The sequence below is a fragment of the Eleutherodactylus coqui genome, chromosome 13 (assembly GCF_035609145.1).
Source record: "Eleutherodactylus coqui strain aEleCoq1 chromosome 13, aEleCoq1.hap1, whole genome shotgun sequence".
NCBI classification, from domain to species: domain Eukaryota; kingdom Metazoa; phylum Chordata; class Amphibia; order Anura; family Eleutherodactylidae; genus Eleutherodactylus; species Eleutherodactylus coqui.
Genome location: NC_089849.1, coordinates 71,956,869 through 71,981,312, shown reverse-complemented (window position 1 = coordinate 71,981,312; position 24,444 = coordinate 71,956,869). Strand labels below are relative to the sequence as shown.

The following is a 24,444-nucleotide window of genomic DNA, read 5'->3' as shown; positions in this document are numbered from 1 at the left end:
GAGACAGATAGTAAAAAAAATAATTACATAAGTAAAACAAAATTACAGAATAAAATAAAAATATATACATAAAAAAAAATAAAGCTGACGCTAATTCATCAATGCAGAGTAGGGTACTGGCGATAGGCTTTTACGTGGGTCTGGGGAATAATGTTTCTTTTTGTGGATTTCATTTTCTGACACATGAACTAAGAAAAGATGCACCAAATTTTTAAAGAAGCATGCTCTTAAAGGGGTATTCCCAAGATCAGCTTTTATCACCTATCCACAAAATAGGTGCTGAAAGTATGATTGATAGGGGTCTCAGAGCTGAGAAACTCACTGATACTAAGAACAGGGGTCTCGTGTTCCCCTTACCTCCACCCTGCACCCACCAGAAAGCTTGAATGATGCAACGTTAGAACATGCAGTGTCCCATTTTTAAGGGGACTGCCAAAAAGGGCTGTCAAGCACTCAGCGATTTCCTTCACCTCCATTTAAATGAATGATGTAGCCCCATGCATTCACAACCACCACCTGATTTAAGCTACAGTGAAGAGGAATGGGGGACATGAATCCTCTGCTATCAAAATCAATGGGGATCTCAGCGATAAGACCCCCCATTAATTAGACTTCTATCAGCTACCCTCTGGATAGTTGATACAAGTCAATCTTGGGATAACCCCTTTAATAAATTTGGAGCATCTTACTGTATTGCACTTTATAAATAAGACATGTAGGAAATGCCTTACCTAATAAATCTGGGCCTATGTTCTTGAAGGGCAGTAGATGGACATGTTCCCATTAGGCGAGAAGGATCAATATGCATTAGGCCTCCTGTCCACGGCTGATATTTCACTGCTTTACCCGCTGCGATAATCTGCACACGGGTAACGCAGTAAGCGCTTTCCTTTGGATAACTATGGGAAGCGCAGCCCGATGTACACGTTCTGCTCACGTCTAAACATCACGGCATGCCGTGATTCACCTATCATTATAGATAAGTTCATCACAGAAAATCGTGATGACAAAGTGCTCCCCAGCGGCGGCTCCCACGGTGGTATATCACACCGCCGGTGGACAGGCAGCCTTAACCTGCCAAAGACCCTAAAGAGTATCTTCCAGCTCTGAAGACACATCTCTTTTAGTAAAGACTTGTATTCCCCATGAAATAAGAATATTTTCCTAAAACTCTGTGCAGTGCCATTCCTCCATTGGTCCTCCTGGAAACGTCTGAATAAGTTGACAACTAATGCATCCCTACACAGTCTGATAGTAATTGGGCAATCTCTATTTTAGCAAATACATACCACAGTATATAGATTTGCCTTATATTTTTCTTGTAGAATTGGATCAACTTGACTGAGCCGAGACTCTGGAGGTGTAAGGTCCACACTTTCTGCTGAGGACACCAAGTCCTTGTTCTCTCTGGAGATGGTTGATGCCTTCAATACTTTCTTGTCATCTTTGCCCTTCAATTTTCTACTGCTTGGACGTTCCTATTTAAAGAAAAAAGATAATTTCTAGGATTTAACCCTTTCCAATCCACTGACTGACGTCTAAAGACATTGTGATTGAAGGCTATACAGCTCCGATGTCGGAAGACGTCCGACAGGGTATTGTTACTTTATATTACTGGCCGCTCTGTTGTTGGGGGCCTCTCCAGCATGTCACATACCACAGTTCTGGCACTAGCCAGCAGATGGCAGCATTGTATAATGGTAGAAAGAAAAAAAAACCCTAGGAAAACCTGAATCCAAAATTGGATTGCAAAGGGTTAAGATTCATTCCTTTTCTGTTTTATGAACGTTAAATTGGAAAATGTGAAAATCTGTTTTAATGCTTAATCGACTACTTTGTAATGTAACGCAAACCAGATTTTCCAAACAGCTTAAAACATTGGGAATGAGACTAGATATCTATACTAGACGCTCCTCCAGGCGCCCGAGCACAAGGAGGTCAGGCAGCTAATATCCAACCAATCCTACCCTGACATCAGCTGTTGGGGGAGAGTCAGGAGGCTCCAAACTTGCTAGATGATCAGCTGGACAAGCTAGAATTAGCAGGTCCCGCTGATACGCATCTACGGCCTTATTCAGATGAGCGGGTCACTGATAGATGAACCGGCACTGAGCTATATTGCACCCTGTGTAGGAGTTTTTTTTGCCCCCGCTCCCCCGCGTCATAAGAAAAAGATTATATGTTGCACTGATTATATACTGGCTATATTCTGCTTCTGCAGAAAGATAGCAACTCCTAAATATAGCACCAGAACCAAGACCATAACATAAATACAGCACTGACCAAACTCCATGCATAAATACAGTACCTGAACCAAGCAGTGGTACTTCCCCAGAATCAAGTTTATAACCCAAATACAGCACCAGAACTAAGCAAGTGAGTTGTAGTGGCGCTGATGGGCTGAAAACGTCACCTTCAACCATCAGATTAATTTCACAGGGGCGAGTGCGATATTGGGCCGTAAAACTCGGCCTGATATCACGCTCACCAGCATGCGATGTCCCTGCGGATGTGAAGCAATTTTGTGTTAAAACCGCCTTGCATCACTTAAGGGAAGGAGCGAGGTGCGCAGAGTATTTCTCATTGTTTTCAATGGGTAAACTTAGCATCGCATCGCACTTGGATGCGATGCTGCGACGGCCCCATTGACAACAGTGGGCAATGTGTTCCGAGGGAACACCCAATGATAGGACATGCCACGATTTCTTTCTCGCACCATGATGTGGGGAAAAAAAAATTACTCATGTGTATGACCCCATTCAAAAGAATATGGCTCGTATTTGTGTGTCTCGCAACGTACAAAACTCACACGATTTTGTTGCCCGTGTGTAAACTGCCTCACGGGATAAAACAGAGTCAGGAGAATGAGGTTCCACAAGACACAGCCGTATGAAGGACGAAAATCATTTTTCTGAGCAGGCTTAAGAGGGGGCGATCACCCCAAGCAACATCCACCTGGAGCCCCACTACAAGCTGGTAGCCAGCCATGGGTCTAACGTAGGTAAGGCTGGCCATGGATTTATCATCCTGCTTGTGTCACTTTTTTGGCATAATCTGCAACAATTTTCTGTCTAAAATGTGTAAAGTCAGATGTATTAATCATTTGCGCTTTTTGTTTTTTTCTTTTAGCTTTTGCATTGTCCTCACCACTTTTCTATTTTGACAAAAAAAGAGGGTGTGTCTTGGAGGGCATGAGCAATCTTAGCATTTGCAATTTTTTGTAAAAGTTGCAAATTCTCCCAAAACTTCACTCCATCTCGGAGATATTGTAAACTAACGGAGATGGACAGTCTTTATTTGTGCAGAGAAAGGGGAACATAGTTAATCAGCCTGGAGGTGCCCTGAATGGAGGAGATGTACAAATGCCTATATGGCACTCAGAAGGGGCTGGGGACCTACCAAAAGCAGCTGCCACAGACATCTGGACTCTCCTCAAGCTGCCACCCCCTAGTGCAATGCTGTGTGTGGATACCCCAGTGATGTAACTATCCGTGTAGGGCACTGTCAAACTATCAAAAGCCACGTCAGCCTCATAGTTGCCTTCAAAGGGCCGCTTGTAATTGTAAGACTGCATAGTAATAATAGCGATTCCCCATAGTGGCCCTAGTAGTGACAGTGACCCCTCATAGTGGCTACAGGAGTAATAGTGTCCCCTATATTGGTTTCTGTAGTAATAAGTTACCCCTAAAGTAGTCCCTGTAGTAATAGCAATCCCCCTATTGGCCTCTGGCCAGGCAGCATTCCTACAGGCATTCCACGCACCCAACCTGCAGCAACGGTACAATGGCAGCAGTGCGGAGTTTGTGATCGCTGACCTCTCCCCTTGGTATCTGCACTGCATATAGGTAAGCGCACAGAGGGGGGTGAAAATATCAGCAGTCACAGACTCTGCCCTGCCGCCAACAGAACGGAGCTGCAGGCTGGGTGTGTAGAATGCCTGTCAGGCTGCATGGCCGGTGGGCCACATATAATGAGTTGGCGGGCCGGACTCAACTCGCTGGCCTTGAGTTTAACATGTGATGCAGGGGAAACAACAGTGATGTAACTATATGTGTACGGTAACTATCTATATATGGATAGTTCTATCACTAGAGGCTTCCTGGTAAAGTATTAGTATTCAGAGATTGGAAGCTCCTCCTCCAGGACACTCTGCCACTGCTCCTGACCATTCTGCAGCGCTCCCGGCTGTAGGCTGTACGCCTCTTGTAGCTGCCTTGTTCTCTATCCTCCCCCCAGATTGGCAACAATGAGCACTCAAAAAGCTGGGTGACACAGTGCTCACAATGAAACCACCCGCTATCCCGCTCTCCTGGTGTGTCTTGCTTGCCCCTCTGTTTCCCCAAAAGCTTTTCTTATACTTTTTATAACATGCGCCAATTCCCAAGTCACGCAACATTCTTGTGACTAATTAAAAAGCTTGTCAATTTCTGGTTTTACCCTGCTGTTTAACATACGACAAATGTGACAAATTCAGAGAACACTTGGTAAATTTGGCGCAACATTCAAAGGAACAGTCCGCAACAGCTAAACATAAAGCAGACTTTAAGAGTTACGCAAATGATACAATCCCCCCTAACTGTTCCAGGGATAACGAATCCCCCTCAGATGATGTAACCAGGATCTGTATTTTTATCCTCGCTGTAACTCAGGTGCTATTTGGAAGCACGTAACTGACTGATGTGGGGACTTCTGAAATTAAAATTGCATGCTGTCAAAACATTTATATACCCTGTAATTAAGCAGAATGTAGAATGATGTAAAGATGATGTCAGGAAAGGGATTGACACATGCAATATGCCCGGCCATGGAAGTCACTGAAGAACATACTGTTACATTTCCGGACTTATTGATTTATTTATAAGGCGCCTGATAGATTGCGCTGATGTATTTTTCACAGCCTACATTTTCATATCAACCTCGTAAAAGGCTTTTCTGGACTCCTATTTTCACATTTAGTCCTCTAATTCTTGAAGAGTAAGAGAGCTTTTCAATGGCATCCACTGAACTGAGTGATGCTACAAGTACGAAATGCGCTTAACTTACATGGGCTTATAAATCATATGTCAATAAGACATGCAAAACCGATTTTAAGTGGAGGTAATACGACACAGATGCTGCAGAAGTGAACATCTGCCTGAGCAACAAGATTCCATTGGTCAGGGGTTTGAGCCACTCAGCTGCTGTTATCAGCTGCTTCCAAAGCCACCCAGAGCAGGGCAGGAGGCGAAGTAAACACAAATTTAGCGGGAAAGCCCTCAGCGAAGTAGGTGTCAAAAGGGCAGCTCAGTGCTAATGATTAAAATTTCCATGCATTTTGTACATGGTTTCCATATTTTTGTCCATCCCCTGTATATTGCATTATCTCTCAAGTCAGTGTACGCCCCCCACCCTCATTCCAGTCTATGCAATGTATGGAGAAAGATGCAATTGAAAAGCCATTTTGTTACTCATGAAAAAACATAGCAACCCCCTTTTTAAAAGCAATACCAACTTTTGTATTGAGGGCCAAGGCTATACACAGTTTTTTAGCACCTCACAATCCATTAACCATCCGTATATTTGAGACTTTTTTGAAAGAAGAGTTGGCCAAGCATGTTGATTGTGAACGGTAGTGAATGAGTGACACATGGCAGAGAGTCTCCTCTATGGAGACACATGATCGTTAATACAATTATTCGTCTCCATACAGCTATTGTTGGTTAGCTGCATAGCTCACTGTTTACATGGGGAGATCTGCAGCCAACCAGCAAGCCAGTCAGCTGACAAATGCTGAGGCCAGTGATTGGCTGCAGTGGTCACGTGTATATACAAAATGTCACTGCAGCAGCCAAAGTAAACAGAGTATGGTGTGGAGGATGGAAACAGTGAGGTTGGACTGACGGGGGCAATGGGGGTGGTGAGACTGGCTTTGTTTCTTATTTTTAAGCCTTTCCTGCTCTCTGTATCATATACTTACTGTATAACTCAAAAAACCCTTTAAATGGAATCAATCACTTCAAAACAATTTGTCCCATTTCATTTTGTATCTTTTTTTTCTTCCAGATATTTATTCTAATTGACAGATTTGGAGAAAAGAAGGATTTTTTTTTCCACTAAGGTGAAAAAAATTGGCTTCTACCTCATGTTTTTTTGCCTTACTCTGGATCAACACTGCAGGATAATAGGCTGAAGTGGATAGATGTACATCTTTCTTTTAAACCCTACTATCAAAATACTAACGGCCACCTATCCGTGAGTGAGTTACATGTGATGATGTCACCGTCATGTAAGCAGTCAACGGGCCTCTGAGCTACGCCCCATATCACGTGACGGTGACGTCATCACAGGTCCTTCATACCTGTGTACTGAATGAGGGCTTTCATGTGTTCAGTGATCAGTCACTGGGGCCCCACACAGCTAATGTCTGGATCTGCTGGTTTAGCACCTTTGATGACATCACAGTCATGTGATCAGGGGCGGAGCTCAGTGCCCCTAGTGACTCATCACATAATGACCATCACAGGTCCTGTAAGCACAGGGCTGCTGTTCAGCTCTGCTGGTTTAACACCTGTGATGATGTCACCATCATGTGATCAGGGGCAGAGCTCAGAGCCACAGTGACTGATCACATGATGGTCACATCATCACAGGTCCTATAAGTACACGGTTGCTGTCTGACTCTACTGGTTTAGGACCTGTGACCAATTCCAATTCCTTTTATTATTTTATATTAGTAAGTGCCGCATTGCATCACCAGAAACACTGCTACTAGAATTTCCTAATAGTTACTAGTACTACTTTAAAGGGAACCTATCACATTGATAATTTAGTGTGAGTGGTGTGTTATAGAGCAGGAAAAGCTAGGGTGATGAATAGATAGTTCTACCCAGAAATCGTCGCATAGTCAATGTGAACTACTCAGCTCTGCTTCATGAGTCTGAGGAGAGGGGAATATTATCTATTTTTCTCATTTTAAAATGGGCTCAGTTGCTAGAAAAAGCCCTTTAAGCAATGATTGACAGCCTTCCTTCTAGAAGTGTAGATACAGAGATACCGTAGCTGTCAGTCAGTGACAGGACCTCCCACTGGACTCCCAAGCCCAGAACAAATGAAAATAAAAATACAATAAACGCTACAGTTAGCTACCTGCATGGTGAGAGGAGGATGCATCTATATGCACTCCTCACCCAGTAAGTAACGGCCATTTTCTGTGATTGTTTTTAATTTTTTATTTCCCCTTCTGTGACGCATTATATTAGTGTAGGGACCCACTACAACGCAAGGAACCGTGAAGTGGTTAGTGGGCTCATGTATCTTGGCCAACATCCAACCAATGCCTTGCATTTACTATTTATCATTCACATGCAGCGTGGCTTTAAGACTCCAGGGGGAGCCCAGGGTGGCAGTACCAATGTGGTTCACTGAAGGAAATGCAGGGCAACCCACCGAATTATCATGGCGTCATTAATAGGTTGCTGGTCTGCATGGTGAACTACATATATCAGAATGGTCTGGCACCCTGTATCCACTATGTGTGGGAGTGTACACCAAGCATCCACCCCCCTCATTATCAGGAGGCAGTGTGAGTGGTTGTCAGGTGTTATTGGCTCCTCCATTTGGCAGTCAGCTACCTGCATGGTGAGAGGAGGATGCATCTATATGCACTCCTCACCCAGTAAGTAACGGCCACTTTCTGTGATTGCTTTTAATTTTTTATTTCCCCTTCTGTGATGCAAACGCTACAGTTATGCTCAATCTTTTCCGACAAAACTATATAACAATCTGCTCAACTCCGCCTGTTTTAGGGTACGTTCACACAACGAAAATGGTGCAGATTATCTGCAGTGGAAAATCCGCACAAAAACCAGTGTCAGAAATCGCATCAAAATCTTCACCATTGCACATTTTAGTGTGAATCTGCAGCTGGTATCACCCATTTAATGCAAAGGTCTCTGAGGTCTCTTGTGGATCTGCACCAAAATCCACAACAATGGTGTGCTTTTTAACTTCCACCCAATATCCAGTGTGTGTGACCATACCAAGCCGCCTGCACACGGGCGAAAATGATTTCCCGCGGGATTTCCGCCGCTGAAAGTCTGCATAGGAGTGCATTACAATACGCACTCCTATGCAGACGGCCGCGGTTTGGCCGCGCGAAATCTCGCGCGGCAAACTAACCACGGCATGTCCTATTTTTGTGCGGGGCACGCACTCACCCGGCCGCCGGCTCCGGTCTGCCTATGCGCCGGCTGCGCCGCAGCCGGCACGTGAAAGAGCTGGGGCCGCCAGGCGCGGGAGAGTACGCGCTCGTCCCTGCAGGCTCTCGGGTCGGGTCCCGTGGCGAGAATTCTCGCTGCCGGATCCGACCCGCTCGTGTGCAGGTGGCCTTATAGTATGCTGCCCGCAGACCGCATTACATGTTCAGTGTAACGGGTTCCCTTTAATTCTAAACCAGTTCATCAGAAGCTATGTATTTGTTCTTCTCAGTATGGGGGGCTACTCCAGGAAGAGGGGAAATCATCATACATCACAGAAAGCAAGTCTATCAGTTACAAAATGAAAATAATTGTAACACTAGTGCAGATCTACAGATATTTACCATTTAAGCCCCGAAAGACAAATATGTGACTACTGTACTAAGTGTAGCTGGCAGCGTACCTCTTTCTCTGGTTTGTCCTTTACTGTCCTCCCAGCCTTTTTCTCATCTTTTTCCTTTGCACCAGACATCCTTTTATCTTCCTTCACACCTCCTGCTCTCTTATCTTCTTTGCTGCCTTTTACACACTTTTGATCCAATGCTAAAAACAAGGCGTTTAGGAATTTTACAGTAGGTTTCTAAAATGTTACATGTTTAATCATATCCAGCTACACGGCAACCGATTTTTTTTTAAAAATTTTTTTATTTTTACACTTTTTATTTTTGACCTTTTTAATCAAAGTCACTTTCTTTCAAAAACAGATTTAGGCTTCATACACAGGTTTTTGTGGAAGTTTTTGAGCAAAGCCAGAAATGGATCCAGAAGGAAGGAGGGGTAAGTCCTTCGTTTCTACAGTATTTCTTATTCTCTTTGGACATGTTCACAAGGGCTTTACTTGTCGGATCCATGTCGGATTTTGAATAGAGCACAAACTAGACCGCCACTCCGTTTAAACTCCTGGTCGTGTAGTGAAGAGCACGAAGGGGCTTACGGACCCCATTCTACAGATCATGGGGGTCTCTAGTGATCAGACATTTATCACCTATCTTGTGGATAAGTGACAAATGGCCATTACAGGAAAACCACTCTAATGCCCAACGCCTTCCATTGTGTTATAGGGAGGGGGGGGGGGATTGTTCACATTGACAACCCTTGTTCATATTCCCTACTACTATATTTAAATGTGATAGAATGGTCCCAGACTGTTCATACTATATATTACATATATTGCCATTATTTAAATATAATAATCAATATGTTTTTGGAAATTAAGACTTTTTGTAAATGGTTTTCATTAAAAAAAATATTCTGATTGTTTAGTTTCTATACTTGTATTGTTTTCCAAGGCTCTGTAGACTGGAAGACTAGCAAATTCTGTCAGTCCCAGTAAACGTACAGCTCCTACCCTAGCCTGCTTCCCTGTTGTGAAGGTGCATCCACTGCCTTTCAACTGAGCTATTACATAGCTATATTATGACATAATATATATATTATGTATGTATTATCATACATAGTATGACAGTACTGGGAATGGTGAAGGAGATCAGGAGGATAGAAAGCAGAGAAAGCTACCATTACAGAGGGCCGTAATTGACTCCCAGTAAGCATTTTGCTCTTATCAGTGGATGTGAATGGACCAGCAGCTACTCAGAGGATGGCATAGAAGGAGAGATAGCTGTGTAGTATGGAGTGGGCATGGCTACAAAGCATCTGAATCAGATGAGAGGAGGGGGAGCTGAGCTTGTGCTTGATCTCAAGAAACCAGCAGATTAGTGCTGGGAATGCCTGCTAGGCAGAAACTTGAATGTACGAGAATCTGCAAACCAAATATGAGGCTTTTTAAATGCATGAGAATGAAAACTAAATGCAAAAACACAGCTAAGTGCATCACTTTTTTTCTGCAGGAACTTAGATATGTCTGTGTTGATTTTTCATGCACAAAGGCTTCCATAGCCTTTAAGTTGATACAGTTTCCTCTAATAATCAAAGGCGATTGCCAGGGATTAGAGAAGCTGGGCTCATGGCACTTGTCTTCTATTTGAAAATGGTCTTCAGGATTAAATAGATCAGCTAACAAATTGATTATCTTAGCAATCTTTCTCCTCATTATTAAGTCAGAGGACTTTCCAAAACGTATGTGGTGTGGCACTAGAGGCGTAACGGAGTTCAAAAAGGAAGATATCTTATAGACTGAATCTCTTAGGTGGTTTCCAGTAACATGGAAATCAATTACCCAAATGGTAGGTGTCAATATTTTTTTTTTTTTTAGAGTTGTGGTTAATGACAATGCTATATACCGCCTACATGTTGGGAGCCATGACTGCCCTGCCCATCTGATGAATCACATTGATCATGCACGGCTTTAATTGCTCACGTGAACCGTCTTGGTGAACAAAGCATGGAATTAATATTAACTGATATAAATGACAGGAAAGCAGTTGATGTGTGGCTGAATACCAGAATAGACTTATATAACACGAGCCATGTGGGGAAGGAACTAAGAAACATCTAACCTACAGATTAATTAATTAATTAAAACAAACTCATTCTTCTCTTTCCAGCACCGCCTAGCTACGTGTATACCTGTCTCTTCAGGTAGGATTTCGGCAAAGATGACTAAACTTCTGCCATCTCGCATAAGAGTTAATAATTAAAAAAAAAAAAAAAAACAGAACTAATGGATCTGTGCCCAAGAGCTGTGCCAGGCTACATAAACAGCAGATGCCAAGGTCATTAATATACCAATGAAAGGGAAAGTATAAATATATATACACACACACACTACACAAATCTATCCTACAGAAACGACTAATGGGAATATTCCCTGTGATGGGTTTCTAGTACTTCTGACATAGATCTATGAATTGCGGTTGGGTGGACTTATGAGCTGAACCACAAATGCCCTATTTGATCTTATTGAGGTTGAGTCCCATGTATGCAATCATAATAACAAAGTTTACGATGGAGGTACATCATCATCATCGTTCATTCTGGCGGCTCTGAGAAACCTCAGTTTGACATTGCCTGCCCCCATGTAAAAACATGAAGCTTTACTAGATTACCTGCATTACTTCGGCTCATGCCATGAGTTGTGCAGTATAAATATCATTAATGGATGGAATTGCAGATTATCATCAGTCAACCTGGTGTTGACCCTACGACAAGGAAAATATGCACTGTCTCTAAGAAAGTGGCGCAGAGTGTTAAGGCAGCAGAAATACAGTCCTAAGCCCCGAAGCTCTCGCTCACAACCTTAAGGTTGCAGGTTCAATCCCCGCTTGGGTAGTCAATAGAGATGAGCGATTATACTCGCTAAAGGCAATTGCCTTTAGCGAGTATCTCCCCGCTCGAGACTGCAGGTTCAGGTGCCGGCGCGGGGGAGCCGTGAGTAGCGGCTATCAGCAGGAGGGAGCGGGGGGGGGGGGGAGAGAGAGAGAGATCTCCCCTCCGTTCCGCCCCGCTCTCCCCCGCAGCTCCGTGCCTGCTGCCGGCACCCGAACCTGCAGTCTCGAGCGGGGGAGATACTCGCTAAAGGCAATGCTCACTCGAACAATTGCCTTTGGCGAGTATACTTGCTCATCTATGGTAGTCAACTCAAAGTTGACTCAGCCTTCCATCCTCATTCCAAAATGAGCACCCAGCTTGCTTGGGGGTAGAAAAAATGACTGGGGAAGGCAATAGCAAACCACCCCGGATAAACAGTCTGCCAAGAAAACTATGTATACCTTTACATGGTACCATAAAGGTTATATGAACAAGTTAGTTATTAGATGTAGATAGGGTTCGTTTGCAGTTTATGCTTTACCCATATGATATCATTCTTGACGACTGGTTTTTATTATTGTTGTACCCAGAGCCAATAGATTTTTTCGAAATGTTAGATATTGTTGGAGAAAAAAAAAATTTAAAAAGGGGTAGGAACTAAAAAGTTGCTGCACTAATGTTCTATATTATACTGTACTCTACTAATGAGATGCACCACTAGAGGCTGGATTTGTGAGAAGCGTTCTAATACACATCCATTCTGCCACTAAGCATACAGTAGACTGCTGTGATTGCAGAGGGCAGTGTAACAGATGCCGTGTTATGCGTTGCCTTATGTCCTGTCCTGGCCTTCCCTTATGTCGTATTTTGGAGTCTACTTTATAGTAAAGCTCATGAGAAAATGCATAGCAGAATTCCTTGCATGGTCTGATTTAATATGTACTTGGAATTTGTATAGGAATCTCTAAGCTAAGGGCTTATTCACATGGGCGATTGTGATATCACGCTTGCCAACGTGCACGTTTCAAGGTGACGCAGCGATGATGCAAGGAAAAAAAATTGCTCATGTGCATGAATCTGCATGATAGGTCATCAGTAGTAGATTAGTGGTGGTTCGCCTCCTTGGGCCCCACCGATCAGCTTTTTATTGGGTAAGTGTGCTAATGCATCAAGCGATTTCTGCAGGAACCAGATGGTTTCGTTCTTACTGCAGTGGAGAGACTTGGTATTGCAGGCACTGCCGTGACTGTAAACTTTACCTGTAATACCTCGCCTAGCCACTGCAGTAACAACGGAGCTGTCTGCTTCCTGCAGAAAATAGCTCAGTGTACGAGCTGGGGAACATCTGATCAGCAGGGGTCCTGGGCAGCAAACCCCCACCGATCTACTACTTATGGCTCATCCTAAGGATATGCCATCAAAAAAATAAAATTATTGTAAATAATAAATAAATGAAAAGAATATAAAATTAAGGTTCTGTTCACATCTGCGTTGGAGGTTATTAGGATCCTTCATTGCAGATTTTGTTCTCTTTGATGGGAAGCACAGCATACACAGAGGCGTAACTAGAAGCTCTTGTGTCCCAATGTAAAATCTGGAACAGGGCCCCCTACCTTCCATGTGCCACATAATACTGGTGTCATCATATGTGATAGATGACCCCAGTAAGGCATCAGGGCCCAGCAGCGACGGCTACCTCTGCACTCCTATAGCAAGCAGCATTCATCTTCCTGTCAAAATGACAACACGTCCACAAAGACTGCTCTATAACCCAATGGTGTCGTCATTGGTGTACGCAGTGTGATGATGTTGCACTGCCTCGTGGCTTCTGTTATAAACAGGAACCATGACGCAGATGTGAACAGAGGCTAAAACTATTATAATTAAGTATAATATTGGCCATTTAATCCTCATTTAACTGATATCTCAATAAAGAACATGAATGAGTCACATACCTGAGTCCGCAATGATAAATTCCGCTGTCATATCCTTATCTGGCATTCCCAGTACAGATCGCAGCTCAATGGAGCGTTCTACAAGCTCATCGATGGCTTCACGCCAGAGCTGCAAACTAAGGACAAACATCAAGATACTCTCAGAAGTAATGTAACTAGATGAAAACCGCAGACTCCTCCAGTCCTTGTTTATTGTAAAGGTTTAACTTGATTGACCTATTGTTACTGATTTATACTCCCTCCACAGATCTGAATGGGTTTGCACATGGTGCGGGAACAACCCCATACATATGTATGGAACAGATTTTCGGTTATGGAAATGGCTGCAACAAATTTGCCAGGCGAAAACATACTCTGAGGCTGCATTCAAACGAACGTATATCGGCTCGGTTTTCACGCCGAGCCGATATACGTTGTCCTCATGTGCAGGGGGGGGGGGGGGGGGGAGGATGGAAGAGCCAGGAGCAGGAACTGAGCTCCCGCCCCCTCTCCGCCCCTCTGCACTATTTGCAATGGGGAGAGGCGGGTAGGGGGCGGGGCTAATTCGTCCCACTTTCATTCATGAAAGTTTTGATGCAACTTTTTTTTTTCACCCAACGCGTATCCACACATACGTTAGGCTAAAAAGACTGCATCATAAACTGCATATCTACTTTCAGCCTTAAAGATTCAATATATTTAACTTACCAAATTGTGACCCCCTTTCCAATGATAAAATTGGTAACACCCCTGCCAGGTTATCAGAAGGAGAAGATCAGTATTGAGTCTCTATATAAGTAAATGGTGTATACTTTGGACTAAGGGTGGGTTCACATATGCATTGAGGATTCCGCTTTCCTGCAGTGTTCAGGGAGCAGTAAAGGGGGAATCCCAGCAGCCAAATGGTTCAATCTCTGGATGAAACCAGATAACACTGGACGGACCCCATTGACTTTGATGGGGTCCGTCGGCTTTCCACCAAGCTGCCCGCCTGTTGGACGGAAGAAACAGTGCTGCATGCAGCACTTTTTCCTCCGGTATTTGGAGCTGGATCTATGACAGAATCTCTAGCCAGAGTTTCCAACGCAGATGTGACATCACCAAACTACATCATGTGATTATTTAACCCACAGATCAACAGCCCATCTATCATGATCTATTAGATCACATAAAGGATCCAGGTAGAATGTGAATCGGTTAAGACCTCTTTTACCTGGACTGATGATCTGGCACTAATGTTCACTCTAAAATTTCTTTGGCCGATCAACAAGCCATGTAAATATGCACCCAATCAGCTGACAAACGATCACATGCTTGTTCATTGGCCGATTATATATGCCACCATAAAAATCGTCAGTTGTCAGCAGCACATCCCCCATAAGAACAAGGGGCTGTGCTACCAAAAAAAGTCATCTGTATTTGTTTGTCCTCATGCCTATTCCTGATCTAGCATACAGCTGTTCAGCTTACATTGTATACAACTATACAATAAATTGTTTCATTACCTTTGCCATTATTTATTAGTGTCCTTCAGAGCACACCGCCAATGAAAAATAAAACTGTTACACTTTACATGTACGGCACATTTGTACCAGACCTCTTTTTTTCCTCCAAATTCACTAACTGTGATCAATGTATACTATGTTACATGTAGAATTAACCCCTTAACGACTGCCCCATCGGGAAACTACGTCCTCAGAAAGTGGGCTTTAATCCTAGAGGACGTAGTTTTATGCATCCTCTTTAGATTGATGCCCAATTGCCTGAGGACGTGACAGCTTCATGCTGTCGGTGCCCGCAGGTAGCCGACAGCATGGAGCTGTCATCCCAGGATGCGGGCAGACCCCACCGGCATTGCGATCGGCGCTATCCAATGCATAGCGCCGATCGCAAAAAAGTAAATAAAACCGTGAAAAAAAGTAAAGATTCAGCTGGCCTGATGGATCGGATCTATCAGAGCAGCTGAAAAAAATCACGCGGCTTGTCCCCAGTGTCCCCCGGAGATCGGGTCCTCCCGGACCCGCCGGCGGTCTTCTGTGCATGCGCGCCAGCCAATGACGTCAGGCGCATGCGCAGAAGCCCGGGTGCCCCCGGCAAATTTTAAATCTCCTGGCTCCCGGCTCCTAAAGGTAGCCGGGAACCAGGAGTGTTACCGGGGACTGCTGTGAGCGGTCCCCGGGCACGCGATCGCCGCTATGCATTGGATAGCGGCGATCGCGAAAAAGTTTAAAAAGTCCGTTTCACCTCCCCTCATGGATCGGATCCATGAGGGCAGGTGAAAATACTTACCTAAGTCTTCCCCGATGTCCCGGGACCCGAATCCACGTCTGCGCATGCGCACCCGATGATTGACATCGGGCTCGTGCGCAGACGGGCTCGAGCCCCGGGAAATTTAAAATCCCTCTGCTCTTGGCTGCCATGTGTAGCCTGGAGCAGAGAGATTATACCGGGGACATGATCACTGTTATCCAATGGATGACAGTGATCATGTAAAGTTTTAAAAAAAAACTGTAAAAAGTGAACAAAAAAAGTGTCAAAGTAAAAAAAAAAAAAAGTTTAAAAAAAGTTTTAAAAAAAGTTAAAAAAGCTGGCGTTTCATCTCCCCCCACGGATCATATCCATGAGGTAGGATGAAATGACGTACCTAAGGCCCGCGGATTTATCCGCGGACCTTACCCCAGCTTCTGCGCACGTGCCCGTCGCCAAAATGGCAGACGCATGCGCAAAAACCGTGGATTGCCAGGATAATTGAAAATCTCCCTGCTCCTGGCTACAAAACTTAGCTGAGAGCCTGAAGATTTCACAGGGGGCCACGCTGAGCGGTTCCTCGTCACGTGTTCGCCGTTATCCAATGGATAATGGCGAACACGTAAAAGTAAAAAAAAGGTGACGCTTCATCTCCCCTCACCGATGCGATCGGTGAGAGGAGATGAAACTTTTTACCGGAGGCCTCCGTATTTTCACCCCGATGCGATCTTCTCCCGTGAACTTTCCCGGATCCTGGGCATGCGACCGCCGGCAAAACACCGGACACATGCGCAGGAGTCGGGGAGCCCAGGAAACGTAAAATCTCCTTGCTCTCAGCGACCAATGGTCGCCGAGAGCCCGGAGCAGTGACGGGTGGCCTCGTTGAGCGGTCCCCGGTCACATGATAAAAAGGTAGCGATCTACCTTAGGCCGGTCTCACATGACCGGATAGGAATTACGGATTCCGCATGCGTCTGATCCGCGGTAATACGCAGATCAATCGCATTGGATTACACAATTCCGCTCACATTAGCGGGTCGGAATTGTGTAATCCACTCGAAGAAAAGAGAACGCAGCACGTTCTATTTTAGCGCGCATATCTGCAACATAGAGCCTATTGTGCTCCTGAGAAAGTACAGGCTCATAATATGAAAGAATCTGTCTCAAAATGGCCGCTAGATACAAAATGGAGCATTATAAGATGTAAATAAGCTTGTGTGTAGTGAAACAAGTCTGGATACAGTTCTTATCAGAAGAAACCCTCCCACGCCTCCATTCGGAGACTTGGACAAAGGAACTGACTGTACTACAGCCACCTAAATCACAAAGTGAATACAAGGGAGGACCAGATAAACGCTGGGAGAAACAGACACTTGAGAACATAACAGATATATTCTCACTACGCTGATTGCTGAACAATATATGATTCTTAATGTTTTTCTAACCCAATAAGATTAACCCCATGACTAATGACGTATTCCTTTCCTGTATTAGAACTATACCAAGTCAATAAACGCTCAGAGTACGCACGCCTTAAGCAGAGTGAGCTGTATATCTGCCGCGGCTCAACTCTACGTATCTGTGGGAACTAATAACTATAAATCATATAGTTTTTGGCCTCCCTGATGCATCCAGGTACGAACTAATTTGAACCTCAAGACTTGAAAGGTTACGTGGCCGCCAAGCGGTCCTTAACACTCCGTGGTCGCAGATATACCCGCAGCCCATACGCAACTACCTTGTATACGGGCTGCGGGTACCCGCGTCATCGCTAAGCGACGGTGCGGGAAATACAAACAAAAAAAAGGTACTGCGCATGACCGCCTGTGTGAGTACGCAGTTATGCGCAGTACATTACGCGGCCGTACGCAGGGTCACAGCCGGGATCACAGCTGGGACCCGCTGCGGGCCTCCGCAAGCGGATCCCACCTACGGCTGCGTGAGCCCGGCGTTATTCAGACCGCTACCTGTAATACGTATTTTACAAGAAGCCCCGGGAACGCTCACCTTCCTGCAGTTCCAGGAGCACCTTGTTGAGCGCCTTCTGTGCGAGACCGCCGCACCTCAGCAAGCTTACGGAGACTCACAGAGCGCCACTTTTTACACCCCATCCCCGCTGCTGAGGTCACGAAATACCCCCAAAAAAGCATGAGGAGAGGGGAGGAGATACCCGGTTTTATTGCCCCATGTGCCCATCCCAACCAGCCTCTGTAATTACCCCTGTCTTCGGAAATACCACACAGTTCACATTATTACTTTTATCTAAGATTTGGGGAACGCCGAAAAGGGCGCGGAGGGCTAGGGGTGTGTGTGTGTGTGGGGCGGGAAGGGGGGGGGGGATATTTTTAGGGAGTCAATTTTTATTCCGTACAAATGAACAATGGGGCCTGGGATTTATTCAGTTGTGCCCTGCAATCCAACGGCTGTTCCCTCCATTATGGGCCTAACCATGTGTCCTATAAGTAGATTAGGGCCACGATGGGTATGTTTTTGAACACGGGACAAACGGGGGTATCCATTTGGGGGTGCAAGTCTTCATTCCTATGTACACTGTACAAAAAAAACCAGTTTTTAAATTGACAAAATTGCCAAAAAAAAGAAAATCGTAATTTTTTCCTTCTGCTTTGCTTAGATTTATTCAAACACTGTGGGGTCAAAATACACAATACACCCCTAGATGAATTCATTAAGGGGTCTAGTTTTTTAAATGGGGTCATTTGAGGGGGTTCCTTATCGTTTTGGACGCTCAATGGCTCTATAAGTGGGCGATGGGGCCTGGAATTTATTCCGTTGTACCCTGAAATGAAACGGGTGCTCCTTCCATTATAGGCCTAGCCATATGTCCTTTAAGTAGATTAGGGCCACAAGGGGTATGTATCTGAACACAGGACAAACAGGGGTATCCATTTGGGGGTGAAAGTCTTCATTCCTATGTACATTGTACAAAAAAACCTGTTTTTAAATTGACACAACTGCCAAAAAAATAAAAATTGTGATTTTTTTCCTACTGCTTTGCTTAGATTTATTCAAAAATTGTAGGGTAAAAATACACAGTACACCCCTAGATGAATTCGTTAAGGGGTCTAGTTTTCAAAATGGGGTCATTTGTGGGGGTTCTCTGTCGTTTTGGCCGCTCAAGGGCTCTACAAGTGGGCAATGGGGCCTAAATCACTTTCATGCTAAATTTCTGTTCTGAAAGCCACCGACTACTTCTTTCATTTTGCGCCACATTGTGCATCCAGACAAAAGATTAGGGCCACAATGGGTATGTCTCTGAACACGGGACAAACAGGGGTATCCATTTTGGGGTGCAAGTCTTCATTCATGTGTGTGCTGTACAAAAAAAGCAGTTTTTAAAACGACAGAATTGCCAAAAAAACGAAAATCACATTTTTTTCCTTTTGCTTTGCTTGAATTCATTCAAAAACTGTGAGGTCAAAATGGGCAGTACACCCCTAGATAAAATCATTAAGGGGTCTAGTTTTCAAAATGGGGTCACTTGTGGGGGTTCTCTTTGGTTTTGGCTGCTCAAGAGCTCTACAAAAGTGCTATGGGCCTAAAACGCCTTCAAGCAAAATTTATGTTCTGAAAGACACCGACTGCTTCTTTCATTTTGGGTCCCGTTGTGCATCCAGACATAAGATTAGGGCCACAATGGGTATGTTTCTAAACACGGGAGAAAAGGGGGTATCCATTTTGGGGTGTAAATCCTCATTTTCATGGGCACTATAGGAAAAAAAATGTCTTTAAAATGACATATTTGCAAAAATATGAAATTTTAGTTTTTCTCCTCTAAATTGAATTAATTCCTGAAAAAAACTGGTAGGGTCAAAATACTCACGACACCCCTCAGTGAATACATTAAGGGGTGTAGTTTTTAAAATGGGGTCATTTGGGGGGGGTATCTATTATTCTGACACTCATGAGCCTTTGCAAACTTGGCTTGGTGCAGGAAAGCAAAGTGTTCCTCAAAATGCTGAAAAGTAATGTTAAATTTGTACGCCCTATAAATGGTTAAAAAAAACACAAAAGTTTTGCAAGGTGTGCATTCAGAATAAAGTAAACAGATGGAAATATATATCTTATCAAAAATTTGTACAGTATGTTTAGACATATTTGAGATATTACAGTTGAAAATGTGAAAAAAAATGACAATTTTTTCAAAATTTTTCCAATATTGGTACTTTTAATAAATATACACAAATTATATCGGTCTCTTTTTACAACCAAAATGAAGTACAACATGTGGCGAAAAAACAATGTCAGAATCACTTGGATGTGTAAAGCCTTTACGGAGTTATGCTACGTTGAACGACGCATGTCAGATTTCCAAAATTTGGCTCCGTCACTAAGGCGCAAACAGGCTTCGTCACTAAGGGGTTAAACTATAGCCCAGTCACTGCTTCTACAAGCCTGAGAGCTCTCATTACACTTGTCACACTTTAACTCGACCCTCACTGATCTTATACTGCAGAAACTGCTTGCTTGCATCAATGCTGATGCTGCTGTGATCACAGGACTTTATTAACCCTTTCCAATCCACTGTCTGACCTCTGAATACATTATGATTTAAGGCTGTACAGCTCCGATGTTGGAAGACGTCCGTCGGGGTTCTCTTACTGTATATTGCCAGCCTCTTTGCTGTCGGAGCCTATCCAACGTGTCACCTCATGCAGTACTGGGTTTAGCCAGCATATAGTGCTGTTGTATAACAGCAGAAAAAGAGTAAGCCCCCTAGGAAATCCAGGATACAAATTGGACTGGAAAGGGTTAACGAGCAAGTTCACTCTACAGGCACCGACAGCTTATAACTCCTTGTCTGGATATTCAAGTTACTTTAGCCATTTCACACTGTCTCTACAAAGCAAAAGTTACACTGCTTTCACACCTGCATTAGGCCTTTCAATCTCAATTCAGGGTGTCTATTCTGTTTTTTGAGCAGAAAAACGTAATTAAAGTAGAATTAAACTTTTCTATTTTTCTCTCCATTCATTTCAATGGGTTTAAAAAAGGCAAAGCTTTCAGTTTGCTTCCTTTACGTTATGCTTCCATTTCTTTTTTAAGTCTGCGGTGCTATTTGTTCCATTACAAAAAACGGAAACATAACGGAAAGGGAGCAAAAAAGAAAAAAAAAAATGCTTAATTCAGTTTTTCTGTTTCAAAAATGGAACAGAGAGCTGGAATTGAGACGGGAAGCCCTAATGCAGGTGTGAAAGCAGCCTAACGTGCTGCAGTAATCCACGTCTAATCCTACTCTGACTCATACTGTAATAACTAGAGTATGCTCCCTGCAAGTGAATGAAAATGATGAACTGTATAGGACACTGATTTTCCAATTCTACACGGGTAACATGAATTTACACTGAAGCATTTCCTTAGAGGTTTTTAGGTGGATCTCTGAGCCCCCCACGGATCCTGAGAATGAAAGGTAATCAGTGCTGGTTTAGATCTGCATCCCCCTCTTAAGTTCTCTTTACATATCAGCTGCACTTGGGAAGATTTCTTTAGGGTATGTTTACACGGTGTGCAAATGTCTGCAACGAAAATTCACTGGCAAATTCTGTATCCAAAAGAGAGTCAAAATACACATCATTGGTGCGGATGTTGGCTTAAAATCAGCAGCCTACCCGCAGCTGACTTCAAAAAGTACAGTACTCACCTCCAAAGTCTTTGGCTGTCAGCGCACTTCTTCATCTGGTACCCAGCGACCTTTAGTGAGCGCAGCGCCACTGATCAGGTGATACGGAAGTGCCATCACCGTACCAGAAACCCTGCGGGCAGTATAGGTCACCGGATGAAGGCGTGCGCTGACAAAGACTTCCGAGGTGAGTGCTGTATTTTCTGAAGTCAGCTGCAGGTATGCTGCTGATTTTGAGTCAAAATCCGCACCGATGGTGCGGTTTTTTGACTCTGTTTTGGGTGCGGAAATGCTGTGGAACTTGCCGCGGGAATTTCCACTGTGGACATTCTGCAGAATTTCTGCCGCGTGTAAGCATACCATAAGGCCAGGCTTCACAAACCCGTATTTGCATCTGCAATAAGCAGAGAATAAGACCCATTGATGTCAACGGGTTTGTTCCCATTTCCATATTTTGGCGTGCGCATTTTGGTTGCGCACAAAAAGATAGAGCATACCGCACAAAAAGTTGCGCTAGGGCATGCACAATTGTCTGAAGCAGACATTAAGGCGATTTTTTTTTTCTACTTGGGAAGCCAGGCAGAGGTCTTTACGGGTGCGAGGGAAAGCAGGTGCCACACCTTCAGAGACATATCAGCCCAAGTAGAGGACATGCAGGTTGAAAGTAGGGAAAGCCGGCGGACTGGGTTTTGTTTCACAAATTTCCATATTTCTCCTGTCTGAAGTAGAATACATTGTCAGGAAGCCCAGGGAATTGACAGACATAAAACACTCACCCAGCTTGATGTAACAGATCCAGAGGAACATCCGGGACGGCTTCATTCAGTTCACTGATATTTCTGTTCAACTGAAGTAAGAAAGTCTCTCTTGCTTCATCATCGGGAATCGAGACGGCAGCCTGAAATAAAGATGGAACAGACACCTCCGTCTATACATGGAGTTTACTACAGACCGCAATTTACAGCGCCACACAGCTTATGAATGGGACATACACTATAAGTTATCATAAAGCAGTCAGATGATACATTCAGCAGACTACAGGCTTTTTTAGCAGTGGGCTAGAGAAAGCCTTCTTGGAACAGAAACTGCTCATTCTTGAATCCCTGGTGATCAGTGTTATTGGATGGGAGAGCCACGTCCAACCATTTGTTTCCTGCAGTCGGAGAAATATAGCAATCTATACCAGCCTTTCACATGAATGTGTTATTGTCACAGTGCTTACTGCAGATGGCGTGGTATAACTCAGTTACTACAGATTGATCATTCGGCTAAACCGGGGAACAGAGTCTAAGGGATTGGGAGTTATTCACCCTAGTCGGGATGGGTATTGTCTCTCCTTAAGAAGACACCAAGAAGGTGAGTGAGGAGACTTATAAGGCCATGCATGTTCCTCTAGGTAATATATGCAAAAAAGGAATATGGAACAATACCTCTGCAGCGCCACCTATTGGATAGCAGCATTCCTGCAAATCAATCATATTGTTCACCCTAGAACACACGTCAAACACAAGGCCCGTGAGCAGAATCTGGCCCGCCACCTCATTTTATGTGGCCCACTAGCCACGCAGCAAACTAACAGGCACTTCACTCACCCAGCCTGCAGCTCCAGTCCTGCGGCGACAGTGCAGTCTGACCGCTTCCCTCTGGTCTCTGCATGTGCCGTCCTGTATGCAGTGCAGATGCCAAGGTGAGAGGTACGCGATCACAAGCTCAGCAGCGCCTACTGCTGGACCGGAGCTGCAGGCTGGGTAAGTGGAATGCCTGTAGGGATGCTGCCTGGTCAGAGGCCAATAGAGGAGTCACTATTACTACTGGGACTACTATGGGGGTCACTTATTACTGCTGGCACTAATATACAGAAGACTATTACTACTGGAATGTCCATGGGGGGCACTATTACCACTGGGGCCACCAATATAGGAGACACTTATTACTGGGGCAACTATGGGGTCATTATTACTACTGGGACTACTATGGATGTCACTTATTACTACAGTGGCCACTATGGGGGTCACTATTACTATAAAATCTTACAATTACAAATCAGCCCTTTGAAGGCAGCCATAAGGCCCGCAGTGAAAATGAGTTTGACACCCCTGTCCTTAAATACATGCATGGAGGAATGGACTCCATCAGCAGTGGTTGATGTGAGGAATGACTGAAGACATGGATACATGGTACCAAGACAGAAGGAAGAAATTGCAATCAGACAGGCAGACGTGAGGGCAGGCCGAGTATGTTCACAACTGTAGACAGACCGATGTCAGGGCTGTTAGAGTTGAGGCAACATGGCGAACAGACAGTAGGTCAGATCAGGCAGCAGATGGATTGACAACTTCAGAAAACAAGCCATGTCAGTACCAAAGAACATAAATCTGAACACCTTACAGCTGACTAGTTCATGGCCTGAAGCTTGTAACCACCTGGAGTGCAGGTAAACTGGCACACACTGGCCCTTTAAGAAGCCAGGTGTCAGAGTATGTGTGAGACCCAACAGGTGAGCAGTAGTGAGCGGAATAAGGAGCAGTGGCATGGACAGGGATGCAATGGCATGGCCATAAAATTACACTCCCAAATTTATGGCCATTGTAGATACCCTCAAGAATGGAATGAACCTCGGAGCAGGGTTCTTGCACAAGTGGAGAATATGAAAGGTCGGAAGGAGGTCAAGAGGGATGTCCTTAAGGAGAGCACCCAGGGGGTATGTGGAGACACCTGAAGGGTGTGTGGGTCAGGTGATGACATTGTCTCTCACCAAGGAGAGCACCCAAAAGGGGTGCTATTTCCAATCATTGTTTTACAGACTTAGTAAAAACTCCTACACTGATTTGAAGGAATGCTGCCATTCAGTAGGTGGCGCTGCAGAGGTATTGTTCCATCTTCCTTGTCTGCAGATCTGAAGGAGAGATTTCACATTCCTTGTCACTGGACTAATTATTTACTGTTATGGTCATCCCTCCCTGGGATTTACCTAAATGCTATTAATCCCAACATGTCTGTGCCCTCATACCCTCTGTCTCTGGTATTTATATAGTGCATATTAAGTTCACCATGTTCCTGCCCTCCCATGTGATCATGTCTTATAGTAAATACGTCTTTAGATTTGTTTCATTAAGCCTGAGGAAGGACCATGAAAGATCTGAAAGCTCGCTGTAACATCATGTATTTTTTATTAGCCATTAGC

At 44.3% G+C, this 24,444-nt stretch overlaps 1 protein-coding gene across 1 annotated transcript in view; it reads right to left on the bottom strand.

Annotated features, from left to right (window-relative positions):
- MYCBPAP (MYCBP associated protein) overlaps nucleotides 1-24,444 on the bottom strand; it is a 59,964-nt gene that overhangs the window by 865 nt on the left and 34,655 nt on the right. The window contains 4 exon segments of the mRNA XM_066586084.1: nucleotides 1,290-1,478; nucleotides 8,638-8,777; nucleotides 13,397-13,512; nucleotides 22,037-22,158. Of these exon segments, the coding sequence (XP_066442181.1) occupies nucleotides 1,290-1,478; nucleotides 8,638-8,777; nucleotides 13,397-13,512; nucleotides 22,037-22,158 (567 nt within the window).